Source organism: Entelurus aequoreus, linkage group LG09 (assembly GCF_033978785.1).
Source record: "Entelurus aequoreus isolate RoL-2023_Sb linkage group LG09, RoL_Eaeq_v1.1, whole genome shotgun sequence".
In the NCBI taxonomy this organism is placed as follows: Eukaryota; Metazoa; Chordata; class Actinopteri; order Syngnathiformes; family Syngnathidae; genus Entelurus; species Entelurus aequoreus.
Genome location: NC_084739.1, coordinates 24,917,798 through 24,935,560, shown reverse-complemented (window position 1 = coordinate 24,935,560; position 17,763 = coordinate 24,917,798). Strand labels below are relative to the sequence as shown.

Below are 17,763 nucleotides of genomic sequence, written 5' to 3'. Positions count from 1 at the left end.
ATGTATATTATTACTATTTTAAACAAACAAAATCAAATTAGCCAAAGTAATACAAGTATAAATCATTTTCAGATTGCTAATAGAGATACAGAGAAAATATCTTAATATGTATATGGCATTTATTGAAATGACAGTAGAAATTACCAGTGAAATATAATGTCAACTGTATTTGCTTTTTATACACTCAATCACAATATCCTAATCAATAAATTAGAACAATACAGCATTAGGGGCGTGGTTCTGAACTAAGTGAAAAGCGACTCAGCAAAAAAATAATATGTGAGGCTTCAGAGTGCCGTGTACCCCAATTCCAAAACCAAACCCGACCCAGCAACACTCAGAACTGCAATAAACAGAACAATTGAGAGGAGACACAAACACGACACAGAACAAACCAAAAGTAGTGAAACAAAAATGAATATTATCAACAACAGTATCAATATTAGTTACAATTTCAACATAGCAGTGATTAAAAATCCCTCATTGACATTATCATTTTCACAAAGATAAAATAAGTCATATTTTTGGTTCATTTAATAGTTAAAACAAATGTACATTATTGCAATCAGTTGATAAAACATTGTCCTTTACAATTATAAAAGCTTTTTACAAAAATCTACTACTCTGCTTGCATGTCAGCAGACTGGGGTAGATCCTGCTGAAATCCTATGTATTGAATGAATAGAGAATCCTTTTGAATCGGGAAAAAATCGTTTTTGAATCGAGAATCGTGTTGAATTGAAAAAAAATCGACTTTGAATCTAATCGTGACCCCAAGCAGGGCCGGCCCGTGGCATAGGCCGTATAGGCAAATGCTAAGGGCGCCGTCCATCAGGGGCGCCACGCCAGTGCCACAAATGTTGGAGAAAAAAAAATAAAAATAAAAAAGTTGGTACTATTATTTCTAAATACAAAAAATAATCCCACGTTAATTAAAATGCAAAGTAAAGCCTATTTAATAGAAATATTATTTTTACATCATTAATTTGAGCACTGCTGTGATTCGGTTAAAGATAATCATAACATAACATTCTCATATAATATGTTAATTTGCTTTCTTTAAGTAAAAAAAAAGGTCAAAGACAAAGCTATTAGGTTTCTTGTGAGTATATACACTTCACTGCCGATGTGTGTGTGTGGGGGGGGGGGCGCCACCTAAAATCTTGCCTAGGGCGCCAGATTGGTTAGGACCAGGCCTGACCCCAAGAATCGATATTGAATCGAATCGTGGGACACCCAAAGATTCACAGCCCTAACTTCCTCATTGTGCACCAATGACGGTTACGGCGAGTGAGGTTGCATTCAGGAACAACCGGAATTTTGAGCATCAAACATTACAATTCAAGTAAGTAATTTATTTTTTGCATGATCTCTAGAATGTGTATTGTTGCAATAATTATGACAATTTGTTGCAGATTTGATTTATTTTTAAATGCATTACTTCATCCTTTAATTTATATAATTGAAGTATATAAATTACTAGTCTGGTCTGTTCAATTTGAATGTCACAAAATTCTATGAAAATAAAAAAAGGCACTGGGTTTGTTTGTTTGTATTACAAAAATATGCATGTTTTAAGAGTACCGGTTTGAGCAACATTTAAGCACTGGCCCTGTTTTTAAAGTATTGATTTGGTCCTGGTATCCATTCAAATGTAAACGATACTCATCCTTAATTATAAGACCTTACATCGGGTTGGAGACCCCTGTGCTAGACTCAAAAATTTGACTCCAGCATCATATATGGGATCTGGGCCCCAATGCAAATGGAGCCCACAAGTTTGCAACCGTAAAAATTAAAAATAAATTACAGTCTCTCACTTGAGTTCTTGCTCAGTGCAACCTCACAAAGTTCCATGTTGTACAACCGTGTCATTTTTGGCATATTATTGCTTGCAAAATAACATTCCCGTTATCTTTTGTTTTACGACTGAGTTGGAAATCATGCATACGTACCAAATGGAGTATTATTTCCTAATAATATTCTATCAACATCCTCCAGTTGCATGTTTTGATGGTGACACGGCTTGTCACCAACCCTCTGTGCCCCATTCCGTTTCTTGCACTTGTACTGTGAGGAAATGACACGCCTCCAGGGTACAAACACTGAGAATGGATGTTATTGTGAAGCATGGAACTGCCTGAAGTAAAACCTATGTGTGGTATCTGTACACATTTTTTGGCATAAAACATAATTTTTTGTATTATGTATCATTATCTTATATGTAGGGATGTCCGATAATGGCTTTTTGCCGATATCCGATATTCCGAAATTGTCCAACTCTTTAATTACCGATACTGATATCAACCGATACTGATATCAACCGATACCGATATCAACCGATACTGATATATACAGTCGTGGAATTAACACATTATTATGCCTAATTTGGACAACCAGGTATGGTGAAGATAGGGTCCTTTTTTTTTTAATTAATAAAATAAAATAATATAAAATAAATTCAAAACATTTTCTTGAATAACAAAGAAAGTAAAACAATATAAAAACAGTTACATAGAAACTAGTAATTAATGAAAATGAGTAAAATTAACTGTTAAAGGTTAGTACTATTGGTGGACCAGCAGCACGCACAATCATGTGTGCTTACGGACTGTATCCCTTGCAGACTGTATTGATATATATTGATATATAATGTAGGACCCAGAATATTAATAACAGAAAGAAGCAACCCTTTTGTGTGAATGAGTGTAAATGAGTGTAAATGGGGGAGGGAGGTTTTTTAGGTTGGTGCACTAATTGTAAGTGTATCTTGTGTTTTTTATGTTGATTTAATAAATAAAAAAAACTTTTTTTTTTAAAAACGATACCGATAATGAAAAAAACGATGCTGATCATTTCCGATATTACATTTTAGAGCATTTGTCGGCCGATAATATCGGCAGGCCGATATTATTGGACATCTCTACTTATATGCGTAAATTATTGACTATATGATATACCATACTTCCAGTAACGTATTGCTCAAAAGTTCCGTCTGTTCGCTGTTGCGAAAAAGCTAAGTAGCGCTCTATCTGTGTGCTTTTAATTGTTCTACAGCTTTCTTTATCACTTCTCAAACATTTTTAGTGGTACTATTTAACTTGCAAATCACCCGATCTCTGTCCCACCACCCTTTCCTCAGCTAGCCAGCTGCTAAGCTAGCGCGGAGAAAGGCAGCGCCGGTCAGTAAGAAGCTACTCCTACAGACCGCGACCACTTCCCTGAGGACAGCAGGAACTTCACTCGGTGACAGAAAACACTGTGAGTAATGGCTTCCTGTGCGTCTTGCACCATACTCACGGAGAGGTTGGCTCTGCTAGAGGGCCGTGTCCGCCAGTTAGAGCAGAGTAATGTCGTAACTTTAGATGTTGCGGACACATCTGCTAGCGTTAGCTGTAGCGAGCTAACTAGCCCAGCTTGTAGCAGTCCTAAGCGGCCTACAAGCTACGGTGTACCGGTTGAGACGCATAATAGATTTAGCTCTTTAGCTAGTCCTACACCCCAGTCTACCGGGCACCACACCTTAGTTATAGGGGACTCCATCACCCGAAACATAAAGCTTAGCAAACCAGCCACAATAAAGTGTATCCCCGGGGCCAGAGCACCTGACATTGAAGCTAATCTTAGGGAGCTAACTCGCAACAGGCCTAGTAAACACGTACGACAGGCTAATCGCACCACTAATTATGCGAATATAGTTGTACACGTTGGCTCCAATGACACTAGAATGAGACAGTCAGAGATTACAAAGAGAAACATAGCCAGGACTTGTGATCTCGCCAGAAAGATGTCCAGGCATCGAGTAATTGTCTCTGGCCCCCTGCCTGCGAGAGGCAATGATGAGAGATATAGCAGATTAGTCTCGCTTAACAAGTGGTTGGCTAGCTACTGTAGGACGCAGGGACTAACGTTTATTGATAACTGGCCCTCTTTCTGGGGCAAACCAGGCTTGCTGATGAGAGACGGCCTTCACCCTAACCAGGAAGGCGCCATCATCCTGTCTAGAAACATAGACTACTATTTAAGTCTCACTTGACTGACTACACTAGAGCAAGCCCGGTCACAGGCAATTACAATGTCTGTTAGTCCGGGTGAGGAGTCAGTTAAGCTAGAACTAGCCAGCGCCAGGCTGGATAATCCATGTACGCATAGCAATTCTCTTAGAATAATACACAATTCACATAATGTTTTTTCTGTTGTGTCTGTGTCAGAGGTGGACATGCATTCTACTGAGGTGGCAAATTATGATATGTCCAGTCTATTGCAGCACCAAGCAAACAATCGGAAAATTCCCGTCATATCAATTCCTAGATATGGTCGAAACTATTTAAAGTGCACTACGCATAATAAACGCAACATTGTTAATATTGCCACTACGGATAATCTTAACAAAAACTCGTCAAAACAGCCCAATACCTATAATATGGGCTTTTTAAACATAAGATCATTGTCTCCCAAGGCGTTATTGGTTAATGAGGTCATTAGAGACAACAATCTTAACGTCATTGGTCTTAGCGAAACCTGGCTCAAACCGGACGAATTTTTTGCGCTCAATGAGGCATCTCCTCCTAACTATACGAATGCGCATGTTGCCCGCCCTCTTAAAAGGGGAGGGGGTGTCGCACTAATATACAATGAAAATTTCAACCTTACCCCTAACCTAAATAATAAATATAAATCGTTTGAGGTGCTTACTATGAGGTCCGTCACACCGCTACCTCTCGACCTGGCTGTTATCTACCGCCCCCCTGGGCCCTATTCGGACTTTATCAGTGAATTCTCAGAGTTCGTTGCTGATCTAGTGACGCACGCCGACAATATAATCATAATGGGGGACTTTAATATCCATATGAATACCCCATCGGACCCTCAGTGCGTGGCGCTCCAAACCATAATTGATAGCTGTGGTCTTACACAAATAATACATGAACCCACGCATCGCAACGGTAATACAATAGATCTAGTGCTTGTCAGGGGTGTCACCACCTCCAAAGTTATGATACTTCCATATACTAAAGTAATGTCCGATCATTACCTTATAAAATTTGAAGTTTTGACTCTTTGTCAACAAGCTAATAATAATAATAACTGCTATAGCGGCCGCAACATTAATGCTGCCACAACGATGACTCTTGCTGACCTACTGCCTTCGGTAATAGCACCATTCCCAAATTATGTCGGCTCTATTGATAAACTCACTAACAACTTTGACGATGCCTTGCGCGAAATTATTGATAGTATAGCACCGCTAAAGCAAAAAAGGGCCCCTAAAAGGCGCACCCCATGGTTTACAGAAGAAATTAGAGCTCATAAATTATCATGTAGAAAACTGGAACGCAAATGGCGCGCGACTAAACTTGAGGTTTTCCATCAAGCATGGAGTGATAGTTTAATAACTTATAAACGCATGCTTACCTTAGCTAAAGCTAAATACTACTCAAATCTCATCCGCCTCAACAAAAACGATCCTAAATTTCTGTTTAGTACAGTAGCATCGCTAACCCAACAAGGGACTCCTCCCAGTAGCTCCACCCACTCGGCAGATGATTTTATGAATTTCTTTAATAAGAAAATTGAACTCATTAGAAAGGAGATTAAAGACAACGCATCCCAGCTACAACTGGGTTCTATTAACACAAATACGACTGTATATACGACGGACACTGCCCTCCAAAATAGTCTCTCTATTTTTGATGAAATAACATTAGAGGAATTATTACAGCGTGTAAGTGGGATAAAACAAACAACATGTTTACTTGACCCACTTCCTGGGAAACTTATCAAGGAACTGTTTGTATTATTAGGTCCATCAGTGTTAAATATTATAAACTTATCACTTTCCTCCGGCACTGTTCCCCTAGCATTCAAAAAAGCGGTTATTCATCCTCTGCTCAAAAGACCTAACCTCGATCCTGACCTCATGGTAAACTACCGACCGGTCTCCCACCTTCCGTTTATTTCCAAAATTCTCGAAAAAACTGTTGCACAGCAGCTAAATGAACACTTAGTGACTAACAATCTCTGTGAACCTTTTCAATCCGGTTTCAGGGCAAATCACTCTACGGAGACAGCCCTCGCAAAAATGACTAATGATCTATTGCTAACGATGGATTCTGATGCGTCATCTATGTTGCTGCTTCTTGATCTTAGCGCCGCTTTCGATACCGTCGATCATAATATTTTATTAGAGCGTATCAAAACACGTATTGGTATGTCAGACTTAGCCTTGTCTTGGTTTAACTCTTATCTTACTGACAGGATGCAGTGCGTCTCCCATAACAATGTGACCTCGGACTATGTCAAGGTAACGTGCGGAGTTCCCCAGGGTTCGGTTCTTGGCCCTGCACTCTTTAGTATTTACATGCTGCCGCTGGGTGACATCATACGCAAGTACGGTGTTAGCTTTCACTGTTATGCTGATGACACTCAACTCTACATGCCCCTAAAGCTGACCAACACGCCGGACTGTAGTCAGCTGGAGGCGTGTCTTAATGAAATTAAACAATGGATGTCCGCTAACTTTTTGCAACTCAACGCTAAGAAAACGGAAATGCTGATTATCGGTCCTGCTAGACACCAACATCTATTTAATAATACCACCTTAACATTTGACAACCAAACAATTAAACAAGGAGACTCGGTAAAGAATCTGGGTATTATCTTCGACCCAACTCTCTCGTTTGAGTCACACATTAAGAGTGTTACTAAAACGGCCTTCTTTCATCTCCGTAATATCGCTAAAATTCGTTCCATCTTGTCCACTAGCGACGCTGAGATCATTATTCATGCGTTCGTTACGTCTCGTCTCGATTACTGTAACGTATTATTTTCGGGCCTCCCTATGTCTAGCATTAAAAGATTACAGTTGGTACAAAATGCGGCTGCAAGGCTTTTGACAAAAACAAGAAAGTTTGATCATATTACGCCTATACTGGCTCACTTGCACTGGCTTCCTGTGCACTTAAGATGCGACTTTAAGGTTTTACTACTTACGTATAAAATATTACACGGTTTAGCTCCAGCCTATCTCGCCGATTGTATTGTACCATATGTCCCGACAAGAAATCTGCGTTCAAAGAACTCCGGCTTATTAGTGATTCCCAGAGCCAAAAAAAAGTCTGCGGGCTATAGAGCGTTTTCTATTCGGGCTCCAGTACTCTGGAATGCCCTCCCGGTAACAGTTAGAGATGCTACCTCAGTAGAAGCATTTAAGTCCCATCTTAAAACTCATTTGTATAATCTAGCCTTTAAATAGGACCCCCCTTTTTTAGACCAGTTGATCTGCCGTTTCTTTTCTTCTCTCCTCTTCTCCCCTGTCCCTTGCGAGGGGGAGTCGCATAGGTCCGGTGGCCATGGATGAAGTGCTGGCTGTCCAGAGCCGGGACCCCGGGTGGACCACTAGCCTGTGCATCGGTTGGGGACATCTCTGCGCTGCTGACCCGTCTCCGCTCGGGATGGTTTCCTGTTGGCCCCGCTGTGGACTGGACTCCCGCTGATGTGTTGGATCCACTGTGGACTGGACTTTCACAATGTTATGTCAGACCCACTCGACATCCGTTGCTTTCGGTCTCCCCTAGAGGGGGGGGGTTACCCACATATGCGGTCCTCTCCAAGGTTTCTCATAGTCATTCACCGACGTCCCACTGGGGTGAGTTTTTCCTTGCCCGTATGTGGGCTCTGTACCGAGGATGTCGTTGTGGCTTGTACAGCCCTTTGAGACACTTGTGATTTAGGGCTATATAAATAAACATTGATTGATTGATTGATTGAAGTACGCGTGTCCGATTTTAGCAACCGATTTTACTACAATATATTTTCTCAAGGGAGAATAGGATATAAATGAAACTCGAATCAACTTCATTGTCGGCATGTGCAGCAGTTTAGATTTACTGTCCACCGAAAACGACTCAACAGACAACCATCCATTCATCCATCATTTTTCTACCGCTTGTCCCTCTCGGGGTCGCGGGGGTGCTGGGGCCTATCCCAGCTGCACTCGGGCGGAAGGCAGGGTACAACCTGGACAAGTCGCCAACACATTACTGTCTAAATTGCTTGGATTTGCATGACGCGTGGTGGTCAAGCCAGCCTCTGTTTTCAATGGGTACTAGGTGCCATTTAGCCCTTCCCGAAGAAAAATGCCCTATGCTTTCGTTATTTTCGGCTGTACGAAGCGTTCAAATCGCGAAAAGGATAAACGTTTTTTCAGAGTTCCTTGAGAGGTTATTGAGAAGGGCGGAAGAGTACAGGATTTTACAAAAGGGGGTGAAATCACCAAAATGAATCCGGAGCGCGGCCACCGCTGCTGCTCACTGCTCCCCTCACTTCCCAGGGGGTGGAACAAGGGGATAGGTCAAATGCAGAGGTTAATTCACCACACCTAGTGTGTGTGTGACTATCACTGGTAGTTTAACTTAAAAGAAGTTGAGAAAAGTGTCACGCACCAGAGTCGAAGAATGCACGAGTTTGCACTGATCAATTTGTTAAAGGTTTGTTTGATATACTTTTAACATGAAGTATTTCCCATTTAAGTATTATCTTAATATTATTTGCAGGAGAGTTAAGCTTTTACCAAAGGCACCAATCATAAATGAAGCTTTCAGCACAATCACAATGTTGACATCTATAGTTATGTTTTGATAGAGACGGGGAAAGTCACACGTAAGGCAACAAACATGGCTGTAGATGCAAAGTTAAATCATGAAATGCAACCTTACCCAAGCAAAAACGATGTATGATTTATCCGGGACAGTCTTGATACCTATTTCCTTTACTCGGCCACACATAAAGAAGTTGTAGACCTCCATGCTTTTCGAAGTTTCCATATGTTTTGTCATGAAGAATGAACACGATAGTTTCATAATCCTTGGTATCACTCGACAAATCTTGTTTTAAGTACAGGGATCTATTCCATTGCATAGTTAGATTTTGTTTGCTTGTATCTGCTTTTTGCAGGAAGATCTGGGCCCCTTGAGTACTCACTAAGTGTGCACGCAGGTGGCTGCACAACAGCCATCTTGGCTTGGTTGACCACCGCTTTTTTTCACTCCCGGGAAAAAAAAATCACGTGACGGAATACAAGCAATAGCTGGCATACCAGATACCGTACAGTCAAGCATGGTGGTGGTAGAGTCATAGACCCCTTCACACTGCACAACAATTCTGATTTTTTTTTGCTTGCAAGTGACACAGATTGGATATTTTTTGCCAGTGTTCAAATCTGATCTTTTCACATCAGATTCAGGCCACCTGAGGAGGTCATCCGAATCCGATTGGAATCTGATCATTTTAAAATGTGACTGCAGTCTAAACGGAAATGCGACCTGAATATACAACTTGATTGCAACGTTTACGTCATCTTTGGTCGAGCTATGTCATTCATAGTGGAAGTGGGAATGTCATCACAAAATCCGGTTTCGGTGAGCAAAGTATTTTTGCGGCGGCCGAATTATCAGTGCATCACTAGTCAATACTGCACAATTAATAGACTATATGTGACATATGAAGAGATATATATATATATATATATATATATATATATATATATATATATATATATATATATATATATATATATATATATATATATATATATATATATATATATATATATATATGTATATATGTATGTATGTACATATATAGTCGAGATTCTGTGTGGTTTATCCGTTATACAGTGCTCAATACCGGGGTAGAGCGGAATATACGTTAGGTCAGAAAAAAACACAGAGGCTATTTCATCCCTACAAGCCTTTTTCGCAGGTTTCCCTGCTCTTCAGGGGATTGACGAGCAGAGAAACCTGCGAAACAGGCTTGTAGGGATGAAATAGACTGTGTTTTTTCCTGACCTAACGTATATACTGTATATATATATATATATATACTTTGATTCCGAAGAAATAACGATTGCTCGAGGACCAGAAATTCAAAGCCCTGGGGATTTATCGGACCAGAGCCCGCCGATCTTGACACATGTTAATCAACAGAGATTGTTACACCTTAGGTTGTTGAGTAGGCCGGAGACACTCAGAATCACTCGGTTAGAACTTGCTATTACATGTGTGTATGGTGTCCCACAACGTATCGGTTAAATGTTCATGTCTTACCACTGTTGACTCAATAGAGTAATAATAATGTTTATTATGATTCATATTATCCACTCACTAAGATTTACTTAACACGCTGATGTAAACGAAAACTTGACAGATTTATAATCATATTTCAGTGGATTATTAAAATTTGTATTATGGTGTTATTGTATTGAATTTCTTGACATTGCTTTTTTTGCAATAAAAAAATATTTTTTCTAGGTAAACAAAACCAAATTATTCATTGGGGCGCTTTCTAAAAGTATGTTGTAGATATGTTAATTCCATTTCTAAAAATTTAAAAACAAAATTAAGGTTTTTACACATGTTTTATAAAACTGGTTTCAACCAAATCAATGCAATAATGTTTTTTATCGCATATAAACATATCAAGTGTGTGTGTATGGGGCTGCAGTGTTGTTTTTTGGGCGGGGAAAAACAGATGGGCGGAATTTAAGATGACTTTTTACAGGCTTTTCAGCTAAAATATATAAAATCTATAATTAAACATTACTTGAACACAAAATCTGGGCATTTAATGAATCGTGAGGTCATTCATAGTTATTGTTTTGAAAAATTTTTTTATCATTCATCTTAAAGATGCCATTTTTACTGGTGTTTGAATATGTGCGCTGCTACAGACATTTATCGGTCATTTAATTTTATTTTACAGTACAACAAGAGGGTGGAGTGCACACATGCATTGTAAAAAAATTACCAGGATTTTACATCTTTTTTTTTTTTTTCAGAGTAAAACACTGTAATGAAAATGTACTGTAACATTACAACAAATGTCTGTACTAAATCAAGATATCTTTATATTTTACAGCAATTAACTGTTATTGAAATACTGTATACTGTAATCAAAATTTACTGTAACATTACGACAAATGATGGTAAGAATTATGATATTTTCATATTTTACAGCAATTAACTGTTATTTTATAGGGAACTACTGTAATTGTAGTCCTCCGTAATATCACAATAAACTACAGTGAATTCTCACAGTCTCTTAAGGTGTTCCGTAGACTATGTTTTTGTACAGTAAGTGGCAGTATGCTGTTAAACCGAGAGAGTAATTAACAATAACATTTTAATTGGGAAGTTACAGCATATAGTTGTAATTAACCAAAAATACACAGCTCTGCAGTTACAGCAAATTGCTGTAAATATATTTTACAGTAAATTACTGTAAATGTTACTGTGAAAAATTAATATATGCTGTAAATGTACAATAATTTTTTTTTTTCAAAATAAGTGAAGACTGCTCCAAATATAATCCAATGGGAATATGATGATGAAGACAAGCTGTATTGAAAACTGGATGGACGGATCATAACAAGTCATTTAAGTCTAAATGTCTAAATCCGACTTAGAAAGACTAATTCATGCCTTTGTCTCCAGCAGGTTAGACTACTGCAATGGACTTCTCACTGAGCTCTCTAAACGAGCTGTAAAGCAGCTGCAGCGTATCCAGAATGCTGTTGCTCGAGCCCTGCCTAGAACCAGGAAATATGACCACATTAGTCCAGTGCCCATGTCACTGCACTGGCTTCCTGTTGCTCATAGAATACATTTCAAAACAGCTCTCCTTTTGCACAAGTCCTTTTATAGGCTTGTGCCAAAGTGCATCACTGACATGTTAGAACCAGACGCTGCGTTACTGTTTTATGCTCCTAAAATCTGGAATAGTCTTCCAGAAGATGCGAGACAGGCCTCAATGTTGAAAATGTTCACATCCAGTCTAAAAAAACCTTGTATTTAATTGTGCAAATGACAACTGAAAGTATTTTATCTCCACTATTTGATTGATTTAATTTGAATTATGTTTTTTTTCTGATTTTAAGTTGAATTATGACTATTTTTATGTTTTTATTTTTGTCATCTTGTCATTTTTTGTAAACACATTGCATTTCCTTGCGTACGGATTGTTCAGTTTCAGTTCAGTTCAGTTTCAGTTTAAACATGCATACGATACAATGTAATGTATCACATATTTCCAGTTGTTTCATTACAGCACGTCCGAAAAGGAGTAGGAAGAAGCAGAGCTTATTTAATCCTACCCCTTTTCATACCATAGCAATTTTATCCAATTTCCTTGTTCTCTGTAACAGAACAGTGAACAAATAAATAGTTAATAAATAATATACCATAGTAAGCAAACAAATATTAAATACATAAGTAATCTTTGTCTCAATAAAAAAAAAAAAAAAAAAAGGGTTCAAGATGTTCATCATAATTCTTGTTCTGTGTACTTTGTGAACACTTGTAGTTTGAAACAGTCTCTTAAACTGAATCATATTGGTGCTTTGTTTGATTTCTTTGGTTAATCCATTCCATAATTTAATTCCACTTACAGATATGCAAAAGGTTTTAAGTGTTGTACGAGCATACACATGTTTTAAATTAGATTTTCCTTTAAGGTTATATTTCTCCTCTTTTGTTGAGAAGAATTGTTGAACATTCTTGGGTAGCAGGTTATAGTTTGCTTTGTACATCATTTTAGCTGTTGGCAAATTCACCAAATCGCTGAATTTCAATAATTGTGATTTAATATATAAAGGGTTTGTATGTTCTCTATATTCAACATTATGTATTATTCTAATTGATCTTTTTTGTAACACTGTTAGTGAATGAAGCGCACATTTGTAGTTGTTTCCCCATATTTCTACACAGTAACTCAGATATGGTAACACTAGCAAGCAGTAGAGAATATCAAGTGATTTTTGGTCACTTCAGTGATTGTGCTCTATATAAAAACTTCTCAAGTTTTTTTTGCAAATGACAACTGAAAGTATTTTATCTACAATATTTGATTGATTTTGATTTGAATTATGTTTTTTCTGATTTGAAGTTGTATTATGACTATTTTTATGTTTTTATTTTTGGCTTCATGTCATTTTTTGTAAACACATTGCATTTCCTTGCGTACGGATCGTGCTCTACATCAAAACTTTTTTTTTTGCAAATGACAACTGAAAGTATTTTATCTTCACTATTTGATTGATTTACATTTGAATTATGTTTTTTTTTCAGATTTTGAGTTGATTTATGAATATTTCTATGTTTTTATTTTTGTTTTCTTGTCATTTTTTGTAAACACATTGCATTTCCTTGTGTACAGATTGCGCGCCATATAAAAACTTTTCAAGTTTTTTTTGCAACTGACAACTGAAAGTATTATTTTATTGATTTTCATTTGAATCATGTTTTTTTCTGATTTTAAGTTGAATTATGAATATTTTCATGTTTTTATTTTTGTCTTCTTGTAATTTTTTGTAAAAACAGTACATTTCCTTGCGTATGGATTGTGCTCTATATAAAAAACTTGTCAAGTTTTTTGCAAATGACAGCTGAATGTACTTTATCTACACTATTTGATTGACTTTAATTTGAATTATGTTTTTTTTTTCTGATTTTAAGTTGAATTATGACTATTTCTATGTTTTTATTTTTGTCTTCTTGTAACTTTTTTGTAAACACATTGCATTTCCTTGCGTACGGACTGTGCTCTATATAAAAAATGTTCAAGGTTTTTTTGCAAATGACAACTGGAAGTATTTTATCTATACTATTTGATTGACTTTAATTTGAATTATGTTTTTTTTTAATCGGATTTTAAGTTGAATTATGACTATTTTTATGTTTTTATTTTTGGCTTCTTGTCAATTTTTGTAAACACAATGCGAGAGAGCCTTAAATGGGCGAAAGTTATCAACACGTTTTCAAAAAACGTATTGTTATCCATAAGACATTTTATTTTTACCCATTGTCTTATAGATATTGCTAATCACATTGGTTATAGTTCTGACATTCATAGGTACGGCACCAAAACCTCATCTCAAGAACTACTTGCATTGCCACGCCCAAGAACCAACACCATGAAAGTCATTGCACTGTAAAGGGCTATTACTTTGTGGAATACTCTTCCTTTGCATGTAAGAAATACCCCTAGTAAGGTAGGATTTAAAAGACTTCTAAAGATTTATTTATCTGCGTTGAGATGCTGTTTTCATTCAGTGTTTTTGCCTTTGCTTGGTTCTAACTGTGTATTTTATTGTTGTGTATCTATACAGGTATTGCATTATGATAATGTATGTATTGTTATTGTATTATGATTGTATCTTGAGTATGTTATTGTAACTTGTATTTTAATGAGGACCCCAGGAAGACTAGCCTGCCGCTGATACGTCGGCTAATGGGGATCCCAAATAAACAATTAAACAACAATTAAACAATTTCCTTGCATACGGATTGTGCTCTATATAAAACTTTTCAATTTGTTTTTGCAAATGACAACTGAAGTAATTTATCTACACTATTTGATTGATTTTAATTTGAATTATGTTTTTTTTTCTGATTTTAAGTTGAATTATGACTATTTTTATGTTGTTATTTTTGTCTTTTTGTCATTTTTGTAAACACATTGCATTTCCTTGCGTATGGATTGTGCTCTATATAAAAACTTTTCAAGTTTTTTTTGCAAATGACAACTGAAAGTATTGTATTACTACTATTTGATTGATTTTAATTTTAATTATGTTTTTTTCTGATTTTAAGTTGAATTATGACTATTTTTATGTTTTTATTTTTGTCTTCTTGTCATTTTTTGTAAACACATTGCATTTCCTTGCGTACGGATTGTGTTCTATATAAAGCTTTTCAAGTGTTTTTTTACAAATGACAACTGAGAGTATTTTAACTACACTATTTGATTGATTTTAATTTGAATTATGTTTTTTTTTCTGATTTTGAGTTGAATTATGACTATTTTTATGTATTTAGTTTTGTCTTGTAATTTTTTGTAAACACATTGCATTTCCTTGCGTACGGATTGTGCTCTATATAAAAACTTTCCAAGTTTTTTTTTTGCAAATGACAACTGAAAGTATTTTAACTCCACTATTTGATTGATTTTCATTTGAATTATGTTTTTCTTTCAAATTTTAAGTTGAATTATGACTATTTTTATGTTTTTATTTTTGTCCTCATCATTTTTTGTAAATACATTGCATTTCCTCGCGTACGCATTGTGCTCTGTATAAAAACTTTTCACTTTGTTTTTGCAAATGACAACTGAAGTAATTTATCTACACTGTTTGATTGATTATAATTTAAATTATGTTTTTTTCAGATTTTAAGTTGAATTATGAATATTTTTATGTTTTTATTTTTGTCTTCTTGTCATTTTTGTAAACACATTGCATTTCCTTGCGTACGGATTGTGCTCTTTATAAAAACTTTCCAAGTTTTTTTTGCAAATGACAACTGAAAGTATTTTAACTACACTATGTGATTGATTTTAATTAGAATTATCTTTTTTTCAAATTTTAAGTTGAATTATGACTATTTTTATGTTTTTATTTTTGTCCTGTAATTTTTTGTAAACACATTGCATATTCTTGCGTACGGATTGTGCTCTATATAAAAACTGTTCTAGTTTTTTTGTGCAAATGACAACTGAAGTACTTTATCTACACTATTTGATTGATGTTAATTTGAATTGTGTTTTTTTTTCAAGTTTAAGATTAAAGTACCAATGATTGTCACACACACACTAGATGTGGTGAAATTTGTCCTCTGCATTTGTCCCATCCCCTTGGGCAGCAGTGGGCAGCAGCGGCGCCGCGCCGGGGAATCATTTTGGTGATTTAACCCCCAACTCCAACCCTTTGTTGCTGAGTGCCAAGCTGGGAGGTTATGGGTCCCATTTTTCTGATTTTAAGTTGAATTATGAATATTTTTATGTTTTTATTTTTGTCCTCTTGTCATTTTTTGTAAACACATTGCATTTCCTCGCATACGCATTGTGCTCTGTATAAAAACTTTCAATTTGTTTTTGCAAATGACAACTGAAGTAATTTATCTACACTATTTGATTGATTTTAATTTGAATTATGTTTTTTTTTCTGATTTTAAGTTGAATTATGACTATTTTTATGTTGTTATTTTTGTCTTCTTGTCATTTTTTGTAAACACATTGCATTTCCTTGCATACAGATTGTGCTCTATATAAAAACTTGCCTTTTCAATGAACATAAACAACTTAGAGTCATTGAACAGTGCATCAAGCAGGTGGAGTGCACACAAATACACTAAAGTGAAGGATGTAATGTAGCTTGACTGCTAAGAGATGATTTTTTCAAAAGGACTGTTGCAAGGGGGATGCTTCCATCGCCTTGTTGTGCAGCATGAGTGGGTGCCACGCGAGTTAACAGTGAGCATGTGTCCTACCTTGGTCACGGCAAGACTCCCCCGAACTCAACTTGTCCAGACTTTTCCGTTTCTTCGACATTTGTCGCAGAATCCAGCACAGGTTGACAATGTGGGGGCCCCTGGAACAGTCTGCGTGGGGTGACAGAGACTCATTCACATCCCCTCCTGGGTGCGTGTGCGTGTCCTCGCAAAAGTGTGCGTAATAATCCAGAGTGCCTCCTCGGCGGTGTTGCTCTCCACGGCGGATTACGCGCGGGGATTTTGATCGGATGGGAATTTACGCACGACGTTGCAAACTTGTTGCTCCACGTCATGCGTGCCACGAAAAAGTGGATTTTCGTCACAGGCGCGCTTTGAAGCGATCGATGCGACCTGGAAACGCTGCATTGTTGCTATTTTTTTTTTTTTTTTTTTATGATTTTTTTTTTTTTTTCGCGTGATCGCGCAGCCCACTGCGCGACTTCCGATGACACAGATAAGCAGGCGTGTATGTGCGTGACGCACACGCGGTCCACAATGGGAAGTGTCTTTAAAAAGAAGGTGTGGATTCCCACTCGTGCGTAAAATGGTGACGTGGTGTGTTGAGTGCGAGCTATACCTTTTGTCTTTCACGGACACATAGTGGATCCCGCCGAGCTTTGTGGATCCACGCGTAAAGGTGACATAAATGGATCCAACGCGCATTGTGTCATGGGGACACGTTTTCCTCCACTTCCGGGTCACGCGGCAGCCGCGCGACTAATCAATAAACACATCAAGGAGGGTGATTGGAAAAAGAAGAAAAAAATGATGATGATGATGATAAAAACTTTGATAGGATAACGGATTTTCAAAAAGGATGAAAAACCCACCCCCTTGTAAAAAAATTTAAAAAATTTAAAAAAACAACAACAAAGGATTTATGCGCATGACAATCTGTGCTCCCATTGTTTAAAAAGAAAAAAGCGAGCAGTGATCACAAAAAGTGGCACATAGTCTCTCCCCCCTTCAAAAAAAAAAAAAAAAAAAAAAGTCAAATATGGGTGCCAGTCAATAGACGTCGATCTATATTCCTGCCGGTGGGTGCTCGGTGTGTGTGTGTGTGTGTGTGTGTGTGTGTGTGTGTGTGTGTGTGTGTGTGTGTGTGTGTGTGTGTGTGTGTGTGTGTGTGTGTGTGTGTGTGTGTGTGTGTGTGTGTATTTAAAATACAAATAAAAAATAGACGTTCAGCGAAGTGAACATCCCATATGATTTGTGGCTTTATTATTTCGTAAAATGGACCAAACTCGCCACAAAATTAACTACAACAAGATGGATTTTTCAAAAAAAAAAATGTTTTAAAGATTGAAAGTTGCCATCAATCCCACGTGGGTGCTCGGCGCCTATGGGTGCCACCAGTTGAGCACACACTCTCTCTCTCTCTCTCTCTCTCTCTCTCTCTCTCTCTCTCTCTCTCTCTCTCTCTCTCTCTCTCTCTCTC

General features: G+C 37.2%; 1 protein-coding gene across 1 annotated transcript in view; it reads right to left on the bottom strand.

Annotated features, from left to right (window-relative positions):
• The window catches only part of pde10a (phosphodiesterase 10A), a 228,080-nt gene extending 210,690 nt beyond the window's left edge, over positions 1–17,390 (bottom strand). The window contains exon 1 of the mRNA XM_062058413.1: positions 16,323–17,390. Coding sequence (XP_061914397.1) covers positions 16,323–16,383 — 61 coding nt within the window. The 5' untranslated portion in view covers positions 16,384–17,390. The remainder of the gene's footprint in view (positions 1–16,322) is intronic.
• Between the last annotated feature and the right edge of the window lie 373 nt (positions 17,391–17,763).